Source organism: Tachypleus tridentatus, chromosome 8 (genome assembly GCF_004210375.1).
Source record: "Tachypleus tridentatus isolate NWPU-2018 chromosome 8, ASM421037v1, whole genome shotgun sequence".
NCBI classification, from domain to species: domain Eukaryota; kingdom Metazoa; phylum Arthropoda; class Merostomata; order Xiphosura; family Limulidae; genus Tachypleus; species Tachypleus tridentatus.
The window spans coordinates 80,105,288-80,125,393 of record NC_134832.1 but is presented as its reverse complement, the minus strand read 5'-3'; the positions used below and the strand labels follow the sequence as shown (position 1 = coordinate 80,125,393).

Below are 20,106 nucleotides of genomic sequence, written 5' to 3'. Positions count from 1 at the left end.
AAACTTCAGGTGACTAATGCTGCTGTTTGAACTACCTGCTAGTCATCCTGGTGAGATATTTTTACAATTTTGCTGCATATCTTTTAAAACTTTTATTACTTTACTTTTTGATAATGGCCGTAATGACATGTAACCCGGACTGGAAAGGCCAACTTCAGGTGACTGACGGTGGTTCTTGTACTTGCCTGTTAGTCTTCCTGGCAAGTTATGATAATTACCATTATGCTGCAGAAAGACCTTTACAACTTGTATTACTGTAGTTTCTGTCTTAACATTGTATACTGGATATCAACATTTGGTTTTATGCTATTTATATTTTTAAATGCTGTTTTGTTTTACCTTCATTTCTTTGTATGAATTTTACTGCATTTACTTTAGTTTTACCTTTTTATTGGACATTTGGTGCAGATAGCCTAGCTGCTTTGTGCATAAAACACCTAAATCAACCAACCAATCAACCCATATCTCCTCTTTCTATGTCCTTTCTCAGTGTTTCTTCTGATTCAGATGGATGTCTATATACAAGCCACTTGTTGGTTTTGTCATTCTCTTCCTCCCTTTGTAGTTATTCTTGCTGTCCTTTCATACTTTAAGACCCCTTCCTTTACTAAGGGCTTCTCTCCTTCCCACATTACTGTTTGGATATATTAGCTCCTACCTCTCGTACATGTCCCAAAGAAGGATGATGATTGTTTACTCTCAAGTCTCCACTTCTTCCTCCCAATTTCTCTTGCCTCTTTCTCCATGCTAGCATATGGACTACTCCATGTCTCTTACTCATCTGCTATTTATACTTCCTGTCTATTTTACCTGTTAGGATTTTGACTTCCACTTCATCACTCAATTTTAACAGTCACCCAGTTCTCTGGAATGACTAAACTTCCTTGGATGGCCAATTTAAACATTTTCTGTTGTCTGATGGATAACTAGGGCTCTAAAACATACTCCTTACTGAAAACAACATCACAGTCAAGTGTAAACTTGTCCATGCCTTCATTACATCAATAACATGGACTCAAATCATTTACTAAAAGTCATTGGTAAATTTCTAACTACAAAGTAGAAAAATTTAAACACCACAACTAAAAGTCATTGGTAAATTTCTAACTACAAAGTAGAAAAATTTAAACACCACAAAAATATCTTCTGGTCAATTTTTTTCTTTGGGAAAAATTGCACTTTTTACAAAATAAATTTGTAACTAAGGACTGAAAACCTTGAGAAAAATTTGCTTTTCTGATTAGCTAATAAGTCTTGATGTATAAAGAGACTAGACTGTTTTAATGTAAGAATTGTTTAGTTCATTTAGGGATTTATAATTAATTGATTTTAGTTTTCATATAAGAGTATTTAACATTTATTATTTCAAGTATTACTTATAACAAGTTTAATTACTTTCCTCTGAGTCTTATATTGTGTGTGCAATTTAACTGTGATAAACTTTAACATTGTTTGTCATCTTACTCAAAACTTCTAAATTTTGTTGGTAATGTACAATATTATTGCTACAAGAGGGCTAGGGATTTCTAGAAGAAAACAAGTGAAGTTAGAGGTAATTACTCAGATCTAGACTACTGAGTGAGTAGCAGTTTAACTGTCATGGGTGATTTCTAAAGTGGTTAAGCAAGTGAAAGTGAAGTTAGTTGGCATGATTGTGTTATATTGCCAAAACTGAGATAAGAATAATTTGTCTTGTTAAAGGATGTTTTAAAGTAATTGAACATGTCTGTTTGGGCTTTGAATAAATGGAGACATGCAACTGTGGTAATCCCCAGTGAAATATAAGTGAATTTGAATATCAAGAAACAAAATAGGGGAAAATAATTTCCTGTTAATCAGATTCTAAAGTAATTAAATGAAACTGTGTGGATTCTTGGCATGCACATGCATGTGCACACACAAACAAAAGGAGAGAGGGAATTGTTTGTTTTTGGTATAACTGTAATATCCTATAGCATAAAGAATGTTTGTTTGTACATATGTTTAATTTCTCTTGAACATTTTAAAACAAGTGGATTTTGTGCTCCTTAATGTTCAAATTTATTGCCAACAAGTTGTAGGCACCTACTGTAAAGAATCCCACCCTCATAAACTCTGTATTTGATGAGCCAGCCAAAATTATACAGTAGTAAATGATGAGTAAAGAAGACTTGAACAACGGCATAAGTAGGGTTATTAATGCACAGTTGTAGTGGTGGCACAAATAGTGTAGACTATAATCATACTATATAACCTGGCCAACAGACTTTGATAAGTGGATTGAAAGAGGTGAGCATCTTTAGCTAAGATGGTGAACAACAAGAACCAGAGAGAAGAGTGGCTACAGAAGGGGGGGAGGATGGGTGAAGAAAGGAAAAAATGCTGAAAGAAGGAAAGGAGAAACTGGAAGTAGTTCGAGAGAATAAGAGCACAAATTGAGATTGCAAAACTCGCTCAACAGAAATATAAAGGACCCAAAAATGACAATAGAATCAAGGTTATCTGACCCCAAGCTGCTTGCAATTGATGAACAGATAGATGACATAGATGCTTTCCTGAAGAGATATGAAGAATTTGTCCAAAGTCAGAACAAGGGCAGAGGTGTCCCAGCAAACTGTCTTGCCCATCTTGTCATTTAAAAAAAAAAAAAAGCCTCCAAGTATATACAAGCATAATATCAGAAGATGGCATGGATTATGAGAAGTCAAAAGTGGCCTTGCTGAAACGATAGCAACTTGATTTAAAAAAAAAAAAGTCTGGCATCTGAAGAAGTCAAACCTGACACCTGAAGAAACACTATTTTGGTTTGTATCATATCTGTAGAAATATTTTCAAAGATAGACTGACATTGCTAAGTGTGAAAACGGTTTTGAAGGACTGGCATATCTACTAATATAAACAATTCAAGATCACATGATCACCTGACAGATCACTTTCTCTAAACAAGAGAGAACCAAAAGACGTAGATAATATGATCAAGTTGGTAAAACAGTATATCAAAACCCATGGAGAGTATAATTAAGATATCTGAGAATAACGAGTTAAAGTTGAAATGTATGTCAGCTGATCAGAAGTAGAAGCCTACCAAACATGACAGATTAACAGGCAAGTGAAAGAAGACATATTTCTTATAAAATAAGATATAATGCAAGTCCATCACCAGCAAGCACCAGTTGAAATTTCAACATGACGGCTGAAGCTGATTTAAAAAATTGTACTTGTAAGAAACAAGAAAAGAGTGATTGTCACTGTGGTTGCTACTGCTAGAAGAAACAGAACCAAAAACAACTGCACAAATTAATCACAAGGAGGAAGTATCACTTCCATGATGGATCAGTGTACGACTGGTGTTCAGCTCAAGTTAGCAAATGGATCAACAGTGCCAGTTGCGATCAGAGCATGTTACAAATATCAATGGGTGCCATTAAATTGCAACATGCCACTTAGGTGAAAACTATGGCAGGGAATATGGCAGGGAAAAGAAAATGCCTATGAGATACTGGGTGCAGTAGTGAGAACCAGTCTAGTATCTAATGACCAGATGGCAGATATGTTACACCTTAATTTCTAGTACATACACTTATTTCAATAAAATTAGGGTGGTGTCTCAGTTTCTTACTGAAACTTAAAGTAAAAACTAACTAAAATCATCAAATTTACAAAATCAGACTTTGAATTTTCATTGCTAATCATCACACTTGAAAACTGACTCCCTTTTGATTTATGTACATAAGGCTAACCTTGGGCATGGTCGAGAATCTAGAAAACATGGAAGACCTAGCTGCCATGAGTAAAGCAGGAAAATCCACAAATTAAATGGAATAATAATAATAATAATAACTTCTGGCAGTTTTATGAAACTTTTTGTTTTAAAACTGATAAATAAGGCTAGCTTTACTTTTCTCCAGATCATTACAAACTAGAAGTATGAAAGACAAGACATATCAGTGGTGTGTGTATATGCATGCACTGCACTCCACTATTGTATATTTATTGTGGTATAGTAGTATTTATAAGAGTTTCAATGTAAAAGACTATTTTTGCAACAGGTTTTACTTTATGGTAAGTTGATGACAGGCCAAACTTGCTAGGATAAAAACATTGAATGTGAATGACTAAGATTGCTGTTCTATTTAGAATTTTATGTTATTGATGGTTTGTTTCCGTAAGATCCTATATAATATCACCATGGTGGGGGGGCTTATTTTTCTAGAACATTCCATTTGTTATGATTAGGGCAAAGAAATGATGGGAGTGCTATCTGTTATTGCTTCAGGGGAGATTTTCACCCCACAAGTGCTATACATATATGGCTTCAGTCTTCAGAGCAAGCAAGATTATTATTCCACTAAGAGAGGATGAGATGCATCCAATTCAATAAAGATGCAAAATTTCTCACTAAACATTAATTGTACTTTGTAAATAAATTATGTAAAAATAACCTCAATTTTTGTAATTGGATATTTTTATGGGGTTCTTTTTGTCCAATCAGTACAGCGTCATGGACAAGCTTTGATTCTTAAAGGTGAACCATTCTCCAGGTGAGTGTCCATATATCTTGCCTTGCAATCACTAAGATCCTTGGTGTTGTCTCCTAGAGTAAACTTACCCAAAATTTTACACTGAGCCAAGATGAAGGACCTCTAACACCTGTCCTGTTTTTATACATAGTCACTATGAGATGGGGTGTTTCTCAAGACTATCATAGGGGAAGAACCCAGCACCAGAGTTTGGTATCTGCCTACTTCTCTGGGTTGTTTGCGAGTAAAAAAAACTCCAGGCAGACTAATTGGAACTGGAGTGCTATCTGTGGTTCTTCTTTTATACAAATACTCCCTTCCTTCATCAAGTAGAAATGAAAAACCTTTACTGCTTACAAATTTCCACCCAGTAAGGTGGTACCATAGAGAGCTCTCACCCACTGGGATTTAACTGCTGAGGCTGTAACAAGGGACTTTTTTTATGGGGCTGGGGTATTTTCAGAATCTTGTGCAACTTACTCCACATGTATAAACTAGGTAAATCACAACCTCCAGGTGAACTGTTGATACACAACTCCATTGCTCATATTTCACAATTCATGTTCCTGTTGCTGGCATGAGCATATTAAGTCTGACAGTTGAAAAATGTGAACAAATCCCCATGAAACTGATATCACTTGCAAACCATATTACTATAGTAAGCAACGGGCCTATAATGACTTATGGTTAGCTAGAGTTAACATATCCAGCTTTAAAGGCATATTCAAATACAATGCCCTCCTCCCACAGCTAGCAGGGACCATTTCTAACTGACATCTGAGAAAGTAGCATGAATGCTTACTCTAAGTGCCCTTCTCCCATACTCCCCAGTGTGAATTCCTGTACATGTTGAGGTGACCTCCCAGTGAAGGTTCTGTTCTTTTAGTTTACCTCCTCTGGGGTCTAAACATCTACCCATGTGTTTGCTGTGTTTGGTGACCTGTAAACGGGAGGACAGGATTCTGGTGGTTGAGGGGTTCAACCCTAACACACCACTTTGGCATTGAATTCCTGTAGATGGACAGCCTTGAGGTGATCCCCCTTGGGTCATTTGGCTTGTCCACTTGGTCTAGAGTCAACGAAGTACCAGTATTGGATGTTCTCAACAGGTGTTATGGACATTGTATCTGAGGCTGGTGTTTTGATATAGTGTTTACAAAACCCTGGTGTTGCTGCAGTGTTTGGCATTGTAGTGTGTCCCTTCATAGGGCTCCATGGTGGGTGTGGTCAGTGGGCACCAAAATATTTTTTTTATTATGGATCCTCGAAATAAAAACTTTAAAATAGTGAAAAAACATTCCATAGTTAAACAACCACATCTTGAAGATTCTGAGCTGCAATCTTCAACATCTGTAACACCTGTACCTCATTTTCTTATACTACATCCTCTTTCAGACAAACCTTCAGGGCAGATGTCTCCCTTTTTCATTCAGAAGGGACTAGAGGGATTTGCTGTCTCTCCAAAATCAGTAAAGAAGCTATGCTGTGGTGACATATTGGTGGAAACATTCACATCTGAACACGGTTAACTCCTCTTGCATTCAAAGACAATTGGGGATATATCTATTGATGTTACACCTCATGCTACTTTGAATTCATCATGTGGAGTTATTTTAGAGAGGAATTTGAAGAACATCTCCGAGTCGGAGATTCTTGCTGGTTTCTCCAGCCAAGGAGTTTCTGCAGTGAGGTGCATCTCCACTTGCAATGATGGAATTATGATGCCAACCAATGTCCTAATTCTGACATTTACATCACTGCATCCACCTGCCATCATCAAGGCAGATTATTTTAATTGCAAGGTAGGGCCAAACATTCCAAACCCCCTAGGATGTTTCCAGTGTCAGCAGTTTGGTCACTCAAAGACATCCTGTCATGGTTCCTTGACTTGTGCTCATTGCAGTGGCAAGGACAACAATGCCTGTGAGTGTGAAATGTACCCTCACTGTGTGAACTGCAGTGGCTCTCACCTGTTCTACTTTTGTTCTTGCCCTAAATGGTTGGAATAGAAAGAGGTGTAGCATTTGAAAACTATTGAAAACATAACTTACCCTGAGGCTCGAAAGTTGCTGTCCACCACTTCATCTTTGGTGTATGCTGCTTCACTTTGTTTCACTATTGCAGGAGGAGTACAGATAGATCTCTCTGCTTCCAAAAGAATTGTTCTCAAACCAAATAAAATCTTTTGACCTCAATGGTTAAAGTTGACAAATCAACTTCCACACCCATCTTTGTCCCTATCGTACATTCCAGCAAACTCCAAGATCCACTTCCTTTTGGTTCTTGGTACAGGAATTTCCTCAGGTACATCTTCTTCCACCCCAAGATGCAAAATGATTATTCATTCATGTCCTAAGTCACTGGAATTCTCTTCTAACACCAAAGACCTGCCCAATCCAACCAGGGCAGGATCCATGGAAGTCGACAGACCTTCCTCGAACAAAGTAAAAGGACGTGATCATAAGCAGTAGGGCTCTCGAACCAGTTTGTCTACACATAAATAAAAATGGCCACCTTGATACAATGGAACTATTGAGGTTTACTTTCTAATCTGGATGACATCAAAGTACTAATGGCTTCCCACCATCCTGTGTATTTTTTCTTATGAGGAAACATTTCTGAAACCTGCTGATACAGTCACCTTTCAGCACTTTTCTTTTGTACATAAATGACAGACTGTGTGATAGACAAGGGCATGCAGTGGTGGCACTGTCAGTTGATCAGCATCTGCCCACCCAGTCTTTGCCATTCAACACACCCTTGGAGGCTGTAGTCATCTGTTTCCTTGGGCCATACCATCATCATTTTTTGCTCTCTCCTTGTCACCTGTAGAGACCTATGATCAATGAGACCTTGATGCTCTCATTGAACAGTTGCCATCTTTCTTTTTAATCCTGGGGAACTTTAATGGACATCATCCTGTCTGGGGAAGTGCTAATATTGATGGGAGGGGCTGTTCTCTAGAGCATGTGCTCTCTGATTGCAACCTTTCTCTTTTCAATAGCAGTTCTTGTACTTATTTTCATGCACCTAGTCTGTTCTTTATTACTATTGATTTGATTTCTGTTTGCTCCCCTTCATTATTCTCCCACTTTTTAGGAAGGATTGATAGTAATCCACGATGCAGTAATTATTTTCCTGTAATTTTGAGAGAGACTGCCATGGTTGATGCCATCTGACCCACATGTCTCGGTGAAAGCTGGATCAAGCAAACTGCTCCTCTTGCAATGCTCTTGCAGAACTTGATCTTGCCATTGCATATAAGCCATGAATAAACAACTGTATGGCAACAGTAAATTACTGTATTCCTGAAACCTACATGTTTTCCATGATATCCTCGTCTATGGTGGAATCCTGCGTGCCACATGTCACAGAAAGCTCAAAAATGGGACGGGGATACTTTCTGTAAATATCCCACATTCTCGAACTGCATTGCTTTCTATCAGGCCCAGGCACATGCTTGGTAGGTAAAATATCAAAGCCAGAAGGAATTTTGGATTAAGTTCACAACCAGCATATCTTCTCCCACCAGTTTCAAAGTCATATGGGGTAGGATTTGAAAGGACAGTTGGCAAAATAATTCTCTGCCCCTCTCGATCTTGCTCTCTGGCCAGGAAGTAACTGATACCCAGAGCATTGCCTATACTCTAGGTGAAAGCTTTTGCCCGGGTATCTAGCACTTTTGCTTCTTCCTTCACCTTCTTAGCCACAAAGACTTGGGCAGAGTGATCACCTCTTTTCTTTCAAGCTGATTGTCTCTGTGACTGTAATCGTCTGTTTACACTGGTGGAACTCAGACTGGCCCTTGATTGGTCTCACAGTACATTGGTCAGACTTAATGATGTACACTATGAAATGCTGCACCATCTATCTCCTGTTTCTCTTGCTGTTCTTCTGACTGTTTTTCACTGGATCTGGCAGGGGGATGTTTTTCCTGATGCACGGTGCCAGGTTATTGTCCTACCTTTCTCTAAGGTTGGGAAGGATCCCAAGATTCCTTCAAACTACCATCCAATTGCTTTGACAAGCTGTCTCTGCGAGACATTAGAGGATGGTTAACGTTCATCTTGTTTGGTTCCTCAATCAAACAACTTCCTCTTGCCCAACCAGTGTGGGCTCAAACAACAGTGCTCCACCATGGCCCACCTGATTTAACTTGAAACATCAATCAGGTAAGCCTTTCTCAAATGACAACATCTTGTATCAGTATTCTTTGACCATTGAGAAGGCTCATAATTCAACATGGAGGTATGGCATTTTGCGAGACCTTCATATATGTGGGTTACATGGCTATTTGCCCCTCTCCTTTTTTTTTTTATATATATATATAAATTGGACAAGAGATTCCAAGTTTGTGTGGATTCAATACTTTCCCATTCTTTTCTACAGGAACTTGGAGTCCCTCATGGCTGTGTTTGGAGTGTCAGACATTTCAATATAAAGATTAACTCCATAATTGAAGAACTCCTTACTCTTGCAGACAGACTCTGTCGACAACTTTCACATCTAATGTCAGTCGTTGAACATGAAGTATATTGAGAGGCAGCTACCAAATACCCTCAATCGTTTCCTGAAGTGCACCACAGCAACCTGTTTTAAACTCTCTCTCTCTCTCTCTTAAACCATTTGCATGCACTTTTGCTGCCAACAGGGGTATTCACCCTGATCCTGAAATTCCTATCTGTGAAGTTGTGCTGTCTGTGATCCCTGAGACAAAGTTCTTGGGGCTTATCTTTGACCATAAGCTCACCTTTATACCACACATCAAGCAACTATAGGTCAAATATATGAGAGCACTGAACATCCTCCTTGTCCTCTTCCACCACTTGTGGAGTGGATTGATGTTCTATGCAAAGATATATTGTGCTCTTATTCAGTTGAAATTTGGCTATGGATCACTGGTCTATGGCTTTGCCAGGACCTTGGCCTTAAAGATGCTGGACCCGTTCATCATCACGATTTCAGCTCTGCATTTCTCCAGTTCAGAGCCTATACAGTCTCATGAACCTTCTTTGCACCTTCCCCCTGTTTGCAACTGTCTTTACTATATGCTTCAAAACTTTGTTCCTTACCACAACATTCCACCTGGGATTGTGTTCTCCTTCCTTGGTAGGCCATACTTCTTTCAGAACAGGTGATCTGTCATTGCCCCTTTTTACTTTAGTATCCTGGTGCAGTTGGATGAATTGGGACTGCCTTTGAATAACGTTGTATCCACTGGTCAGCCCATCTCGTGATAGCTTCTTGCACTCCCCAGATGTGACCTATCTTTAAGTCATCTGAGAAAAGCAGACACTCCCAATTGGAAATACTGCCTGTTATTTGCTGAACATCTTTCAAACCATCCTTCCTATTTGTACAGATAGTTCAATATCAGGTGACTCTGTGGGCTCTGCCATGATTTGTTGTGGATCGGTGGTTGGGACCAGAATCCCCTCTACACTTTCTGTGTTCACTGCTGAACTGTACGCCATTTCTCTTGCCCTGGATGACATTGAAGCTAAGCAGTACTCAAATTGCACTATTTACACTGATTTGCTTAGCTCTCTGTTGGCTATGGAATCGCTTCACGTTAGTTCACATCCTGTTCTCGCCGATATTCAAAACCGACTGGTCCATTTCTTTTTAACATCTACTTTTATCCAGTTTTTTTGGATACCAGGCCATGTTAGTATTCGCGGGAGCGATATCACCAACACCGTAGTCAAATCTATCTGCTCATGCACTATCACCTGTTCCATACAAGGCTCTGCTGTGTGCCAGCTGGTAGTCGACTTGGAATGAGCAACACGAAAACAAACTTTTCCAAATAAAACTCTATATTGGACTTTGGCCATCTTGCTTCCATATGGATCGGAAAGAAGTTGTTCTAACTAGACTATGCATTGGTCACAGTTTTTTAACTCCTCATTTTCTTTTATCTAGAACTGATGCACCAATGTGTAGTCTGTGTAACATTCAGGTCACAACAAGCTACATTTTACTTTCTTGCCATCGTTACGACTCTCAATGATGGCACCATTTTAAACATGTTTTACCCCAAGGTTTATTTGTAACGTTAGACAGTGTTATTGGTGATGATGACACTGTCCACCTTGTTGATGTTTTTAGTTTTTTAAAGGTCATTAATCTTTTTAATGCTGTTTTAATTTTTACATTTAACCTTTTTTTGGTACCCTTTTAAGAATCAGTCCATCTAGTTTGATTTGAAATGAGAAAATGGCCGTAACGTCAAATAACTCGAAACCAGGACTGGAAAGGCCAACTTTAGGTGACTGATGGTGGTTTTTGTATTTACCTGTTAGATATAGTAATATCTACATAGTAGTGCCTCAAAGTGAAAGGTATTTTAAGGAATGGATCCATCATCCCTTGTAATCCCATCTGAGACAGCAATGTTTGTGTATTAAGGGTTTGTGTGTGAACTTCATTTGTTTATAGGATAAAGTACTGATACCATCACCCTATTGAAATTTAATACTTCTACCCAATACCCAGGTTTTAAACACGTCACTTGATCTAGTGTCTTTCTAGATAAGTCGTCTGTTTTGTAATTTTCACCCATTTTAGGTTTAAATTTAACTATTGGAGTGCTCCAAATAACAGTCATTTTCATTCAAACCTCTACATACTTAATATATACACAACACTACCTTTTACATTTTATAAACTTTGTGCATTCAAATACAAAATACTACAACCTAAAAAGTTTCATGTGAAGCACAAATTTTTCCCCTACTAGCAGTAGAAGTAGCAATGTTTTAGTAAATTGAATCTGTTATGATAAGGTAATGGTTTACAGTACCTCATCTGTGATGTATTTTTTGAGATTTTTCACCTTCTTATTGTAAGTAAATAAGAAGAGTAAACATGTGATACATAAAATACAGTTGTGAAATTGTGCATCTTTGTTCTATCTTCCTGACTTTTTTTGTTTTTGTGATATTCAAATATTGAGGTCATTACCACTGCTTAACATCAAAATGTATTCTAATTTATTATTTCATGCAATGATATCATTTTTTCTTCTGGTGACAAAATATACTTTTAATGTTTTGCATTGAAACATTCTATTCAAAACAGTATCCATCAAATGATATGAAAGTGGAAGGGAATGTTTTTTTTTTTTTTTTTTTTTAAACTAATCATTATTATTATTATTATTATTACACTTTTTGATTTATATTAATGTTTTGGTTAAATACTTAGGTGCACCATAGATGGTTAGATGAACTCGTCAGTCACAGAAATGTTCCCTCAGCATTTCCTTTACATGATAAACTAAGTGATACAGAAATCAAAATTTTATTGCACCAATCTTCAACTACTATTGTTCCACCATGGAGTTTAGTGTCAATTCAGCTAGTTTTAAAAAGGAAAGGTAATGTAAGAAGGTAATTATCCTTTTGATTCATTTCATGTATTATATTGTATGAGATAATAAGTATTTAGCAACATACTTTCAAAGACAATCTTTTATAAACATTAATTGAAGCTGGTTTTATTATCCTGTCATAATGCTAAAAGTAGTTTTAACATTACTTGATGTTAAACTTTCAAGATTTGATTATTGAAAGTACATTTGTAAATGTTTGAAACTTTTACAAAATAAAGATCTAATGTTTGTCTTATTCAACAAAGTGATCCACATGTTACTGTAATGTGTTCATGGACAGTATTTAAGTTGCATGCAACTCAATATGTATGTTTCATTTTATCGTAATTATAATTTTGTATCTTTGTTTTTATTATTTATTAATGTATAGAAAATGTTGATGAAATAGCAAAGCTGTGATTAAATAATAAATTTCTAATGCTTTCTAGAATATCTTGGGTTCAACAAAACAAGCAACGCAAACAACAATCCAGTCCTGAAAATCTAACGTATTCTCAGCTTATCCATTATGTAATGGAAACTAACTATCGTAACACTTGGAAAGAAGCTTCTACTAGATATCAAGGTATAGAACAACAGAAACAACCAAAAATTGCTGAATACGAGGTAGTGTTTTATTTGTTCTGGAATATAGTATGTCTTGTAGTGAATTAATTCTTTTTAAAGTTCTGAGTATTGTAAATCTTGCTTGCACTTAATTATGTATGTACTTTTTAAGTTTGTTCTTCTAAGCTAGATTTATTTCACTTTATCTGGATATCTTCATTTTTATTATGCTTTGAATGTTCTCTTTTTGGACTTTTAAAATAAGCTTAAAGAAATGCTTGATACTCTAAAGAAAATGCTTATTTTGTTAGGTTATTAAAAGGCTCCACATTAATACTAAGTATTAAATGTATTGACCTACTGTGAGTTCATGTTACTCGCATTCTGTGATTTAGTGTTCTAATGGACCATCCTATTTAAAACTTTAAGTATGTTTGAGTAAAATGTTAGGTTTGCAATTAGTATGAAATTTAGTTTGAATTTTAAAAATGTCAATTATTTTTTATGGAAATATACTAACCTTTTTCTAAACTCGGTGATCAAAATTTCAATATTGAGATTCTTAAAAGCAAAAAAAAAAAAAAAAAAAAATTTATTATTATTAAAGAGTATACTCTCAAAAATGCCAGCCTCAAATTTTATAAATGATACAGATAAACTTCTAATTCAGCAATGTAACCTTGACCCAACAAGTTGGAATAAAACCAATGAGTTGTGTTTTATCATATCTACTTCCACCACTTCCAAATTCTGATTTATAACATGTAACACTTAAGCTCTATTGACAGAACATCTAACTAAAATATTTGCATAGTGACTGACGTTTGTATGATCCTGTTTACCTTGCCAAACTTCACCATTCTGTCTTGGTCATCTTGTTTTATTATGAAAATAATGCTTTGGTTAACCCTTACTCTGTGTAAACTAGCACCACACATGAATAAGCTCATGAAACATTTCAATCAAATGATAAACTAAAACTTGCATGCTAGTTAGTTATAAAACTAGAACCTAAATATAATTTATTTTATTTAATTACATGTTACTTATGTTTTCTAATGCATATTAGAAAGGATTTTTTTTTTTTTTTTTTTAACATAATTCAAACTGCTTTGGTTCATCTGGCTTATTGTGTAGCAGGCAAATGTCTTAATATTCTAACAAAGGCTAAAATATTTCTGCCTGTGATACACTAATATTGCCTAAAAATACCATTTATGTATTGTGGTGAGTTTTAAGGCTAAAGGAAAGTAAAACATTATTTTTTTTTTTCCTATTTACTTTCTTTTATCTTAAAATTCGGAATATAACTGACAAATTTTTTAAGAGTTGACAAAAACATAATTTTTTATTTTTTATTTTAAACATTTCGTAACCCAATCCCTTGATGATACAATGAAATATTCAGAGTTTGAGTGCAAATAACTACAGACAAAATTGACAAATTCTTAGAATGAGATTATTTTCATTAAGCATTTTATCTATTTGTGCAAAATATTATGCAACCTTTAACAAAGTGTCACCAGTTGTTATAAAGAGTTACAAAATCTGTTACTGTAAGTATTGCTGAACTGTGTATACTTCTCCATATGAGAAGTAGCCAAATGAGTTCAACCTTGTAACCATTAGATTGAACTTCACTTGCTAAACTTAAGACTGGTTTGAGAGAGAGAGAGAGAGAGAGATATAGACAACTAAGGATTCAATGTTATATGCAAAATTCTATAATACTATCCACAAAAATGTATCGCCACCTATGTCACTGTGGATAGATTCCATTGAAACCTAAAATAGGGTATAACCTCTAGCACCTGACCTACTATTAGAGAACACGGGTACATATGTTCTTACACAACACGCAGCATTATAGCCATATCTTCCATAGCAAAACAGTTGTCACCTTCAGAAAATAACAAAGGCAATTAGAACTTTTAAATTGGCAATTCAATTAATCACATCTTATAAACTATTATTTCTGAATATGTATAGTTTTTACATGTTAAGACGACAACTGAATGAATCTGAGGCATGTTTCTTTAGATAACTTTTACAGTTAGAATATGAATTATGGCTTGTTTTGGTGAATGGGAATCAAGATATGATAGAAAATGTGGAAAAACACGTGTAAAATTAATGTAAAAATGAATGGTTTAATCACCAATTTATGGGGCCAACTGTATTTTACATTACTTTGTCTTTTTAAATATTTTCAGCTATGAAATTTATTTTATAAACTTCATTTGTTTGTAGTAATATTTTTTTTTGTTTAACTAAAACTAAGATTTAATGTTGAATAAATCATAAATCCCTTTTCTCATATGTTAAATGGTGCTCCTATCTCTCTTCATCTGATGCACATGCAATCATTATTACACCATTTACATGTAATGAATTTTAAAGCTTTTAAAATTAAGTATCACCACTGCACTTCAACAGTATTTTATAAAATATTGATTTAATATAAATTTTAAACATTTAAATTGAATAAAAAAAAAAAGGGGAGCTTAAAGGTTCCTCTTGAATTTTTAAAACAATACTTTTTGTGATGATTAAAGGTTGTTCCTGATTTATTTTCTTTTTGCACTTAGAGCTATAATCAGGCTGTACAAGATGCTATCCAGAAACTTTATGGATGTCCAATAGTTAGAACTGGTAGCTCTTTCCAGGACACTGCTTTTGAAACTTCCCACCTTGAAAACTGTTCTGTACAGACTTCAAGTGAAAATGGTAATCTATTTTGTTCAAATTATTTTAAAGCTATTTGCAAGTTGTGCTTGGTTAACTCAATTGATCAGTAAAATCTATAACCTGTAACTGTAAATGATACTATTTAATATATAAAATAGTAATTTATCACTAATGTCATGAACATACTCAACTAATATTGGTGTTTTCACTTATTACTATTTATTATTCTAATTATCTATCTAAATAACTGTGCTGTTTTCACTCATAACTTGTCCTTTATTCTTGTTTAATTTAGTTTTGTTTAGCTTCTACTTCATATCGGGACTTGCAGAAATAATTGCCTGGTTAAAGTTAATTCTTGTTATTAGTTTTTTTACAAGTTTCAGTTGAGAATAATTGATTTAGTCAAATGTAACAAGTTCCATGATAGTTAAATTTGATTAAATTACCTACCTCTGTTTGCAGATATAAAAGGCACTCGACTTATAATCCAAGGGTCATAATAATAACAAAAGTACAACTACACGGCGAAGAGAATACTTGGTGAAGTTCAAATCCTCTGTCATGCCAAACATGCTCAAGTTCAAATCCTCTGTCATGCCAAACATGCTCCCTTTCACTTATGAGGGCGTTATAACTGACATAATACTGTTTTGCAAACAAATAGTGTGATTGACTAAGAGATGGTAGTGGGAGGTGATTACTAGCTGCCTTCCCTCTGCTACATTAGGGACAGCTAGCACAGATAGCCCTCAAGTAGCTTTGCAGAATTCAACCCAAACCAAAACTTTTCATAATTCTTTAGTGAAAGATATAATTATATTGTTCAGTTTTTATTATTCTTGGCAATATTAAAATCTGTTCTTTCTTTTCTAGAGTAATATAGTTTGTTTGTTTTTCTGTTTAAGTGGTATATGATTATAGGTTTCACCATGGTGGATAAGATATATTTTTTTTTTTTTAAGGAATTTTTTTTTGTAATTAAATTATTGTTAACTTCTGATCAACCTACGTAGGTCAGAATTTTTAAAATATTAAACCAATATTAAATATAGTTTAATGTACCAGTATCAAAATGTATACAGTGCCATAAAACTCTCTTCAAAAAACATACTACAATAATTAGATTCATCATTTGTGTATCCTAGTTCTTATTGATATTTTGGGCCATAAAGTCAAAAGAACTTAATTTGACTCTTGGTGTAATAGAGGTTGAATAAGGGTAATCTATCAAATATTTAATTTGACTTTAGTTATCATGTTGAATTTTAAGTGGCTTAGGTTTTTTATACTCTTTAATTTTATTATTCATTTCTGAATAAAATAACTACAATTAACAGATTCAGTAAAACAAGTTATTTAGGGATGTCAAACATGTCTCTGAAAGGAAATCCTTTACCTTCATGTTTTGACTGTAATTTCAATTTGACATGGTAGCCTGGTGATGATTTATATATCTAATTTTGTGGTTGCAAACATGGTTGAATTTGACAAACTTGTAGTGACAGGATTAATATTTTCAAGCTTATTTAGATATTTATTTTTAACTTGGTATATCACTAGTTGGTATTATTCTTACCTCTTCATTTCTGTACCATCAGTTGTTTTTTTTTTTTTTTTTATTTATAAATAAAAATGTATACAAAGTAAAATGAAAAAGGGGAGAAAAACTTTTATTTATGTAATCAGACTTGCAGATATAATCATGAATTCTGTATAAACTTTGTCTATGTATATACTCATCAGTTTATTATGCACGTGTGTATCTCTTATGTCACTGTGATAGTGAGTTAACTGTTAACCATTGAAATAATTTAGAAAATCAAAGTTTCTTTTTAGCATAGTAAACTGAAAATTCCCATACTATACAAGCCTAACTTTATTCTTCTTTTTCAAATTTTTGTTTTACTGTACAGAAAAATACATTTTATGTACCTTGCTTTTATAATCATATTTCAATTCCTTGAACATTTTTCTTTGGTAACAGGAGACTGTCACCCTAACATTGTTTCAGCTTTGTGTGCTGTGGAGAGTGAAGGTTGCTTCTTTATTATCCAAAGACATAATGCTTTCAGTCTAAAAGATTGTGTGAGATTTAGCCCTGCAGTATTGGGTAGTTCTTCATCTCGGTGTTTATTTGTAGTATACCAACTTTTACATGTGATACGTACACTTCATGATTTGGGACTACATCTTGGAGAAATTACTTTAGCAGATGTAGGCATCAAACAAAACTTGTGGATATCCGTGACGCCTCGACCATGGCCTTACTTATGGCAGGAAGCTGAGGACTTTGAAAGAAAGCTAGGATCTAGAATAGAAAACACTCAAGATTTATATGATGATAAAATTCCTGTTACATTTTCATATTCTGCTAAACCATATGACATTCCATGTAATGTAGTACAACACAGTGAGGTTGAAGGAGAAGATTCCCTTTGCTATAAATCTACAGATAAAGCTGTAGATTGCCCATATTGTAAAAAACAAAGTACCAAAAAAGTAATATTCCACAAAATTGATTATCTTAATACTCTTGTAGACCGTTGGGTTCGTGGACAGTTAAGTAACTTTGATTACTTGATGGAGTTGAACAAGGTTTGTGGAAAGTTAACTTTATCAGTATTTAAACCTAATTTATTACAGTGGGGAAGGGGTCTAAATAATATTTTGTTAATTAATTTCTGTTGTTTGTAAGAACATAGTTTATTCTGTTTTTTAATACTTTATATTGTAATAATATACTGTTTTAAACAAGTTAGTTTTCCTAAAAACAAGGTTGGTATAGTATTACTTTTCACCAGAAAGTTGTCTTTTTATCATTGTTCTGTATTTGTTTTCAGTATTATTAATAATTATAATAATAAATCTTTTAATTGTAATGTAATGAATCCCTTTATGGTATAACCTGAAAGTTGTATCATAGACTTACAAGACAAAAATTTAATATTCAAAGATTCTTGTTAGTAGTCACCATAGTCAGGTGAGATTTACTCCCTTCATTGATACACATTTTCTATAATTTTTTAAAATGTTCTTAATGTTTGTGTTTGTTAAAAATGTGCATAATTAATAAAACTTCTTGACATTTTTATGTAAGAGGAAATCTATCTTCTTTTTTTAAAATTTTTATTTTAGTTTTCCCAAAACGAGTATAATTTTCTTATTGTGAGTAGTTATGTGTATATAAAGATTATACTCAGTAATAACATAAACTGTAAATAATGTGTTAAGTTGTATATATTTAAAAATGATTGGTATGGGTAGAGAAAGCACTAATAGAGGAGCAAACAACATTTCTATATTGAAGAAACAAGTAAAAAAAAAAAAAAAAATGGAAACCAGATTCAAGGAACACAAAGTCGCATTCACACGTTTTCGAACACTGCAAATCAAATAAACACAACATAACTAAAAAAAACACCCAGATACTAAATAAAGAAAAACAAACATAAACAAATGCAAAATTAAAGAAGTCTTACTTGTACAACTGAAGTCCAAAATAATCCAATACAAAGGAACACCTTTATACCTATATTAAATATATCCAACATCTAAGCCCACCCTCTACATTCCTACACTTGATTACACAACCACCTTTAAACATGTGGTCAGCTGTGGGGCAGTAACCCTTTCTTTCTTTGTGAACCTGACGATGACCGAAGAAGGTCAAAATGTTGTTTGCTCCTCTATAAGTGCTTTTTTTACCCCATACTAGCTGTTTTTAAATATATAATTTTCTCTGCAAGTTGCTTTTCTTGTCATCACAAATGTGTTGAAAGACTTTTGTATCAGTCATTTTAACAAGATTATATTATAATAAAATAAACTTTTTTGTTTGTTTTAAGTTGGCTGGAAGAGAAGTTGGCAATCCTCAATATCATGCTGTTTTACCTTGGATCATGGATTTTTCTATCCCAGTGGGAGGTTGGCGAGACCTCTCCAAATCTAAGTTCCGACTAACTAAAGGTGATACCCAGCTTGATCTGACTTATGAATCTGCAGTTAGCCATGCCATCTGTACCAGTAGTAGTACAGGAAATGTTGAACATGTTGGCAGTGTTTTTCAGGTCTTTTTTGATTCTACCATTTCTTTCTTACTGTGTACAAACAATTTCAACCTTTTTTTTTTTTTTTTAGACTTGTATATTTGTAAACTTCCTAAAAGTGTTTCCTTTCTTTTGCTAGGATATTCTTAAATTCTGTTATTCAATAATTTAAATCTCTAACTTGGATATTATGCAATAAAGCTGTAGTTTACAAATCATGTTAAAAAATAGAATACAATTAACATTCAAGTATAATCTCTAAAACTTTCCTCTTGTTCACAAACTTATCTGTGTTTCTGTTTTTCATTCTCATTGGTTATTGACCAGTATATTTTCTGGATTCTTGTTTTTATTAATCGGAGGTGGTGATAAGCTATACAGTGAGAAACTTCCCAACTATAAATATTTTGGCTGGTTTCTTGCTCAATAAGGCATGTGTATGTAAACAAGGATAAACAAAGTTCTGAATTTTAAGCAGTACTAATGTAAATTGTTTTGATTTTGAGTAGTCGTGGGCTTTAAAAGTTCTTTTTATTTAAATGGAAGTCTATTTTAACAAAAAATTATGCTTTGTTGTTATTAAGGTTTTATTTATATTGATAAAATATTCTTTTACTTATGTTTGTAGATTTTTTATTTATGGAATTCCATAATGTTCTATATTTTCCCAATTATCAGGTTCCTCATCATGTGTCAGATGTCCTCTCTGACATTACTTATTATGTATATATGGCTAGAAGAATGCCTAAATCAATTCTTTGTCAGCATGTTCGTTCCAAATGGGTACCTGGTGAATATCCCAGTTCAGTTCAGAGGTTACAGGTTAGTTAATAATTATTATAGAAAGATATTATCTCAAAATGCCAATCAGTTACAAGCTTGATATAGTACCTAAGAGCAAAGTTACAACGAATTATTACTGCAAGTC

At 34.2% G+C, this 20,106-nt stretch overlaps 1 protein-coding gene across 1 annotated transcript in view; it reads left to right on the top strand.

Moving 5' to 3' along the window:
* Positions 1-20,106, top strand: part of Wdr81 (WD repeat domain 81) — a 78,017-nt gene that overhangs the window by 9,060 nt on the left and 48,851 nt on the right. The window contains 6 exon segments of the mRNA XM_076449732.1: positions 11,709-11,893; positions 12,324-12,501; positions 15,030-15,168; positions 17,117-17,727; positions 18,978-19,199; positions 19,857-20,000. Of these exon segments, the coding sequence (XP_076305847.1) occupies positions 11,709-11,893; positions 12,324-12,501; positions 15,030-15,168; positions 17,117-17,727; positions 18,978-19,199; positions 19,857-20,000 (1,479 nt within the window).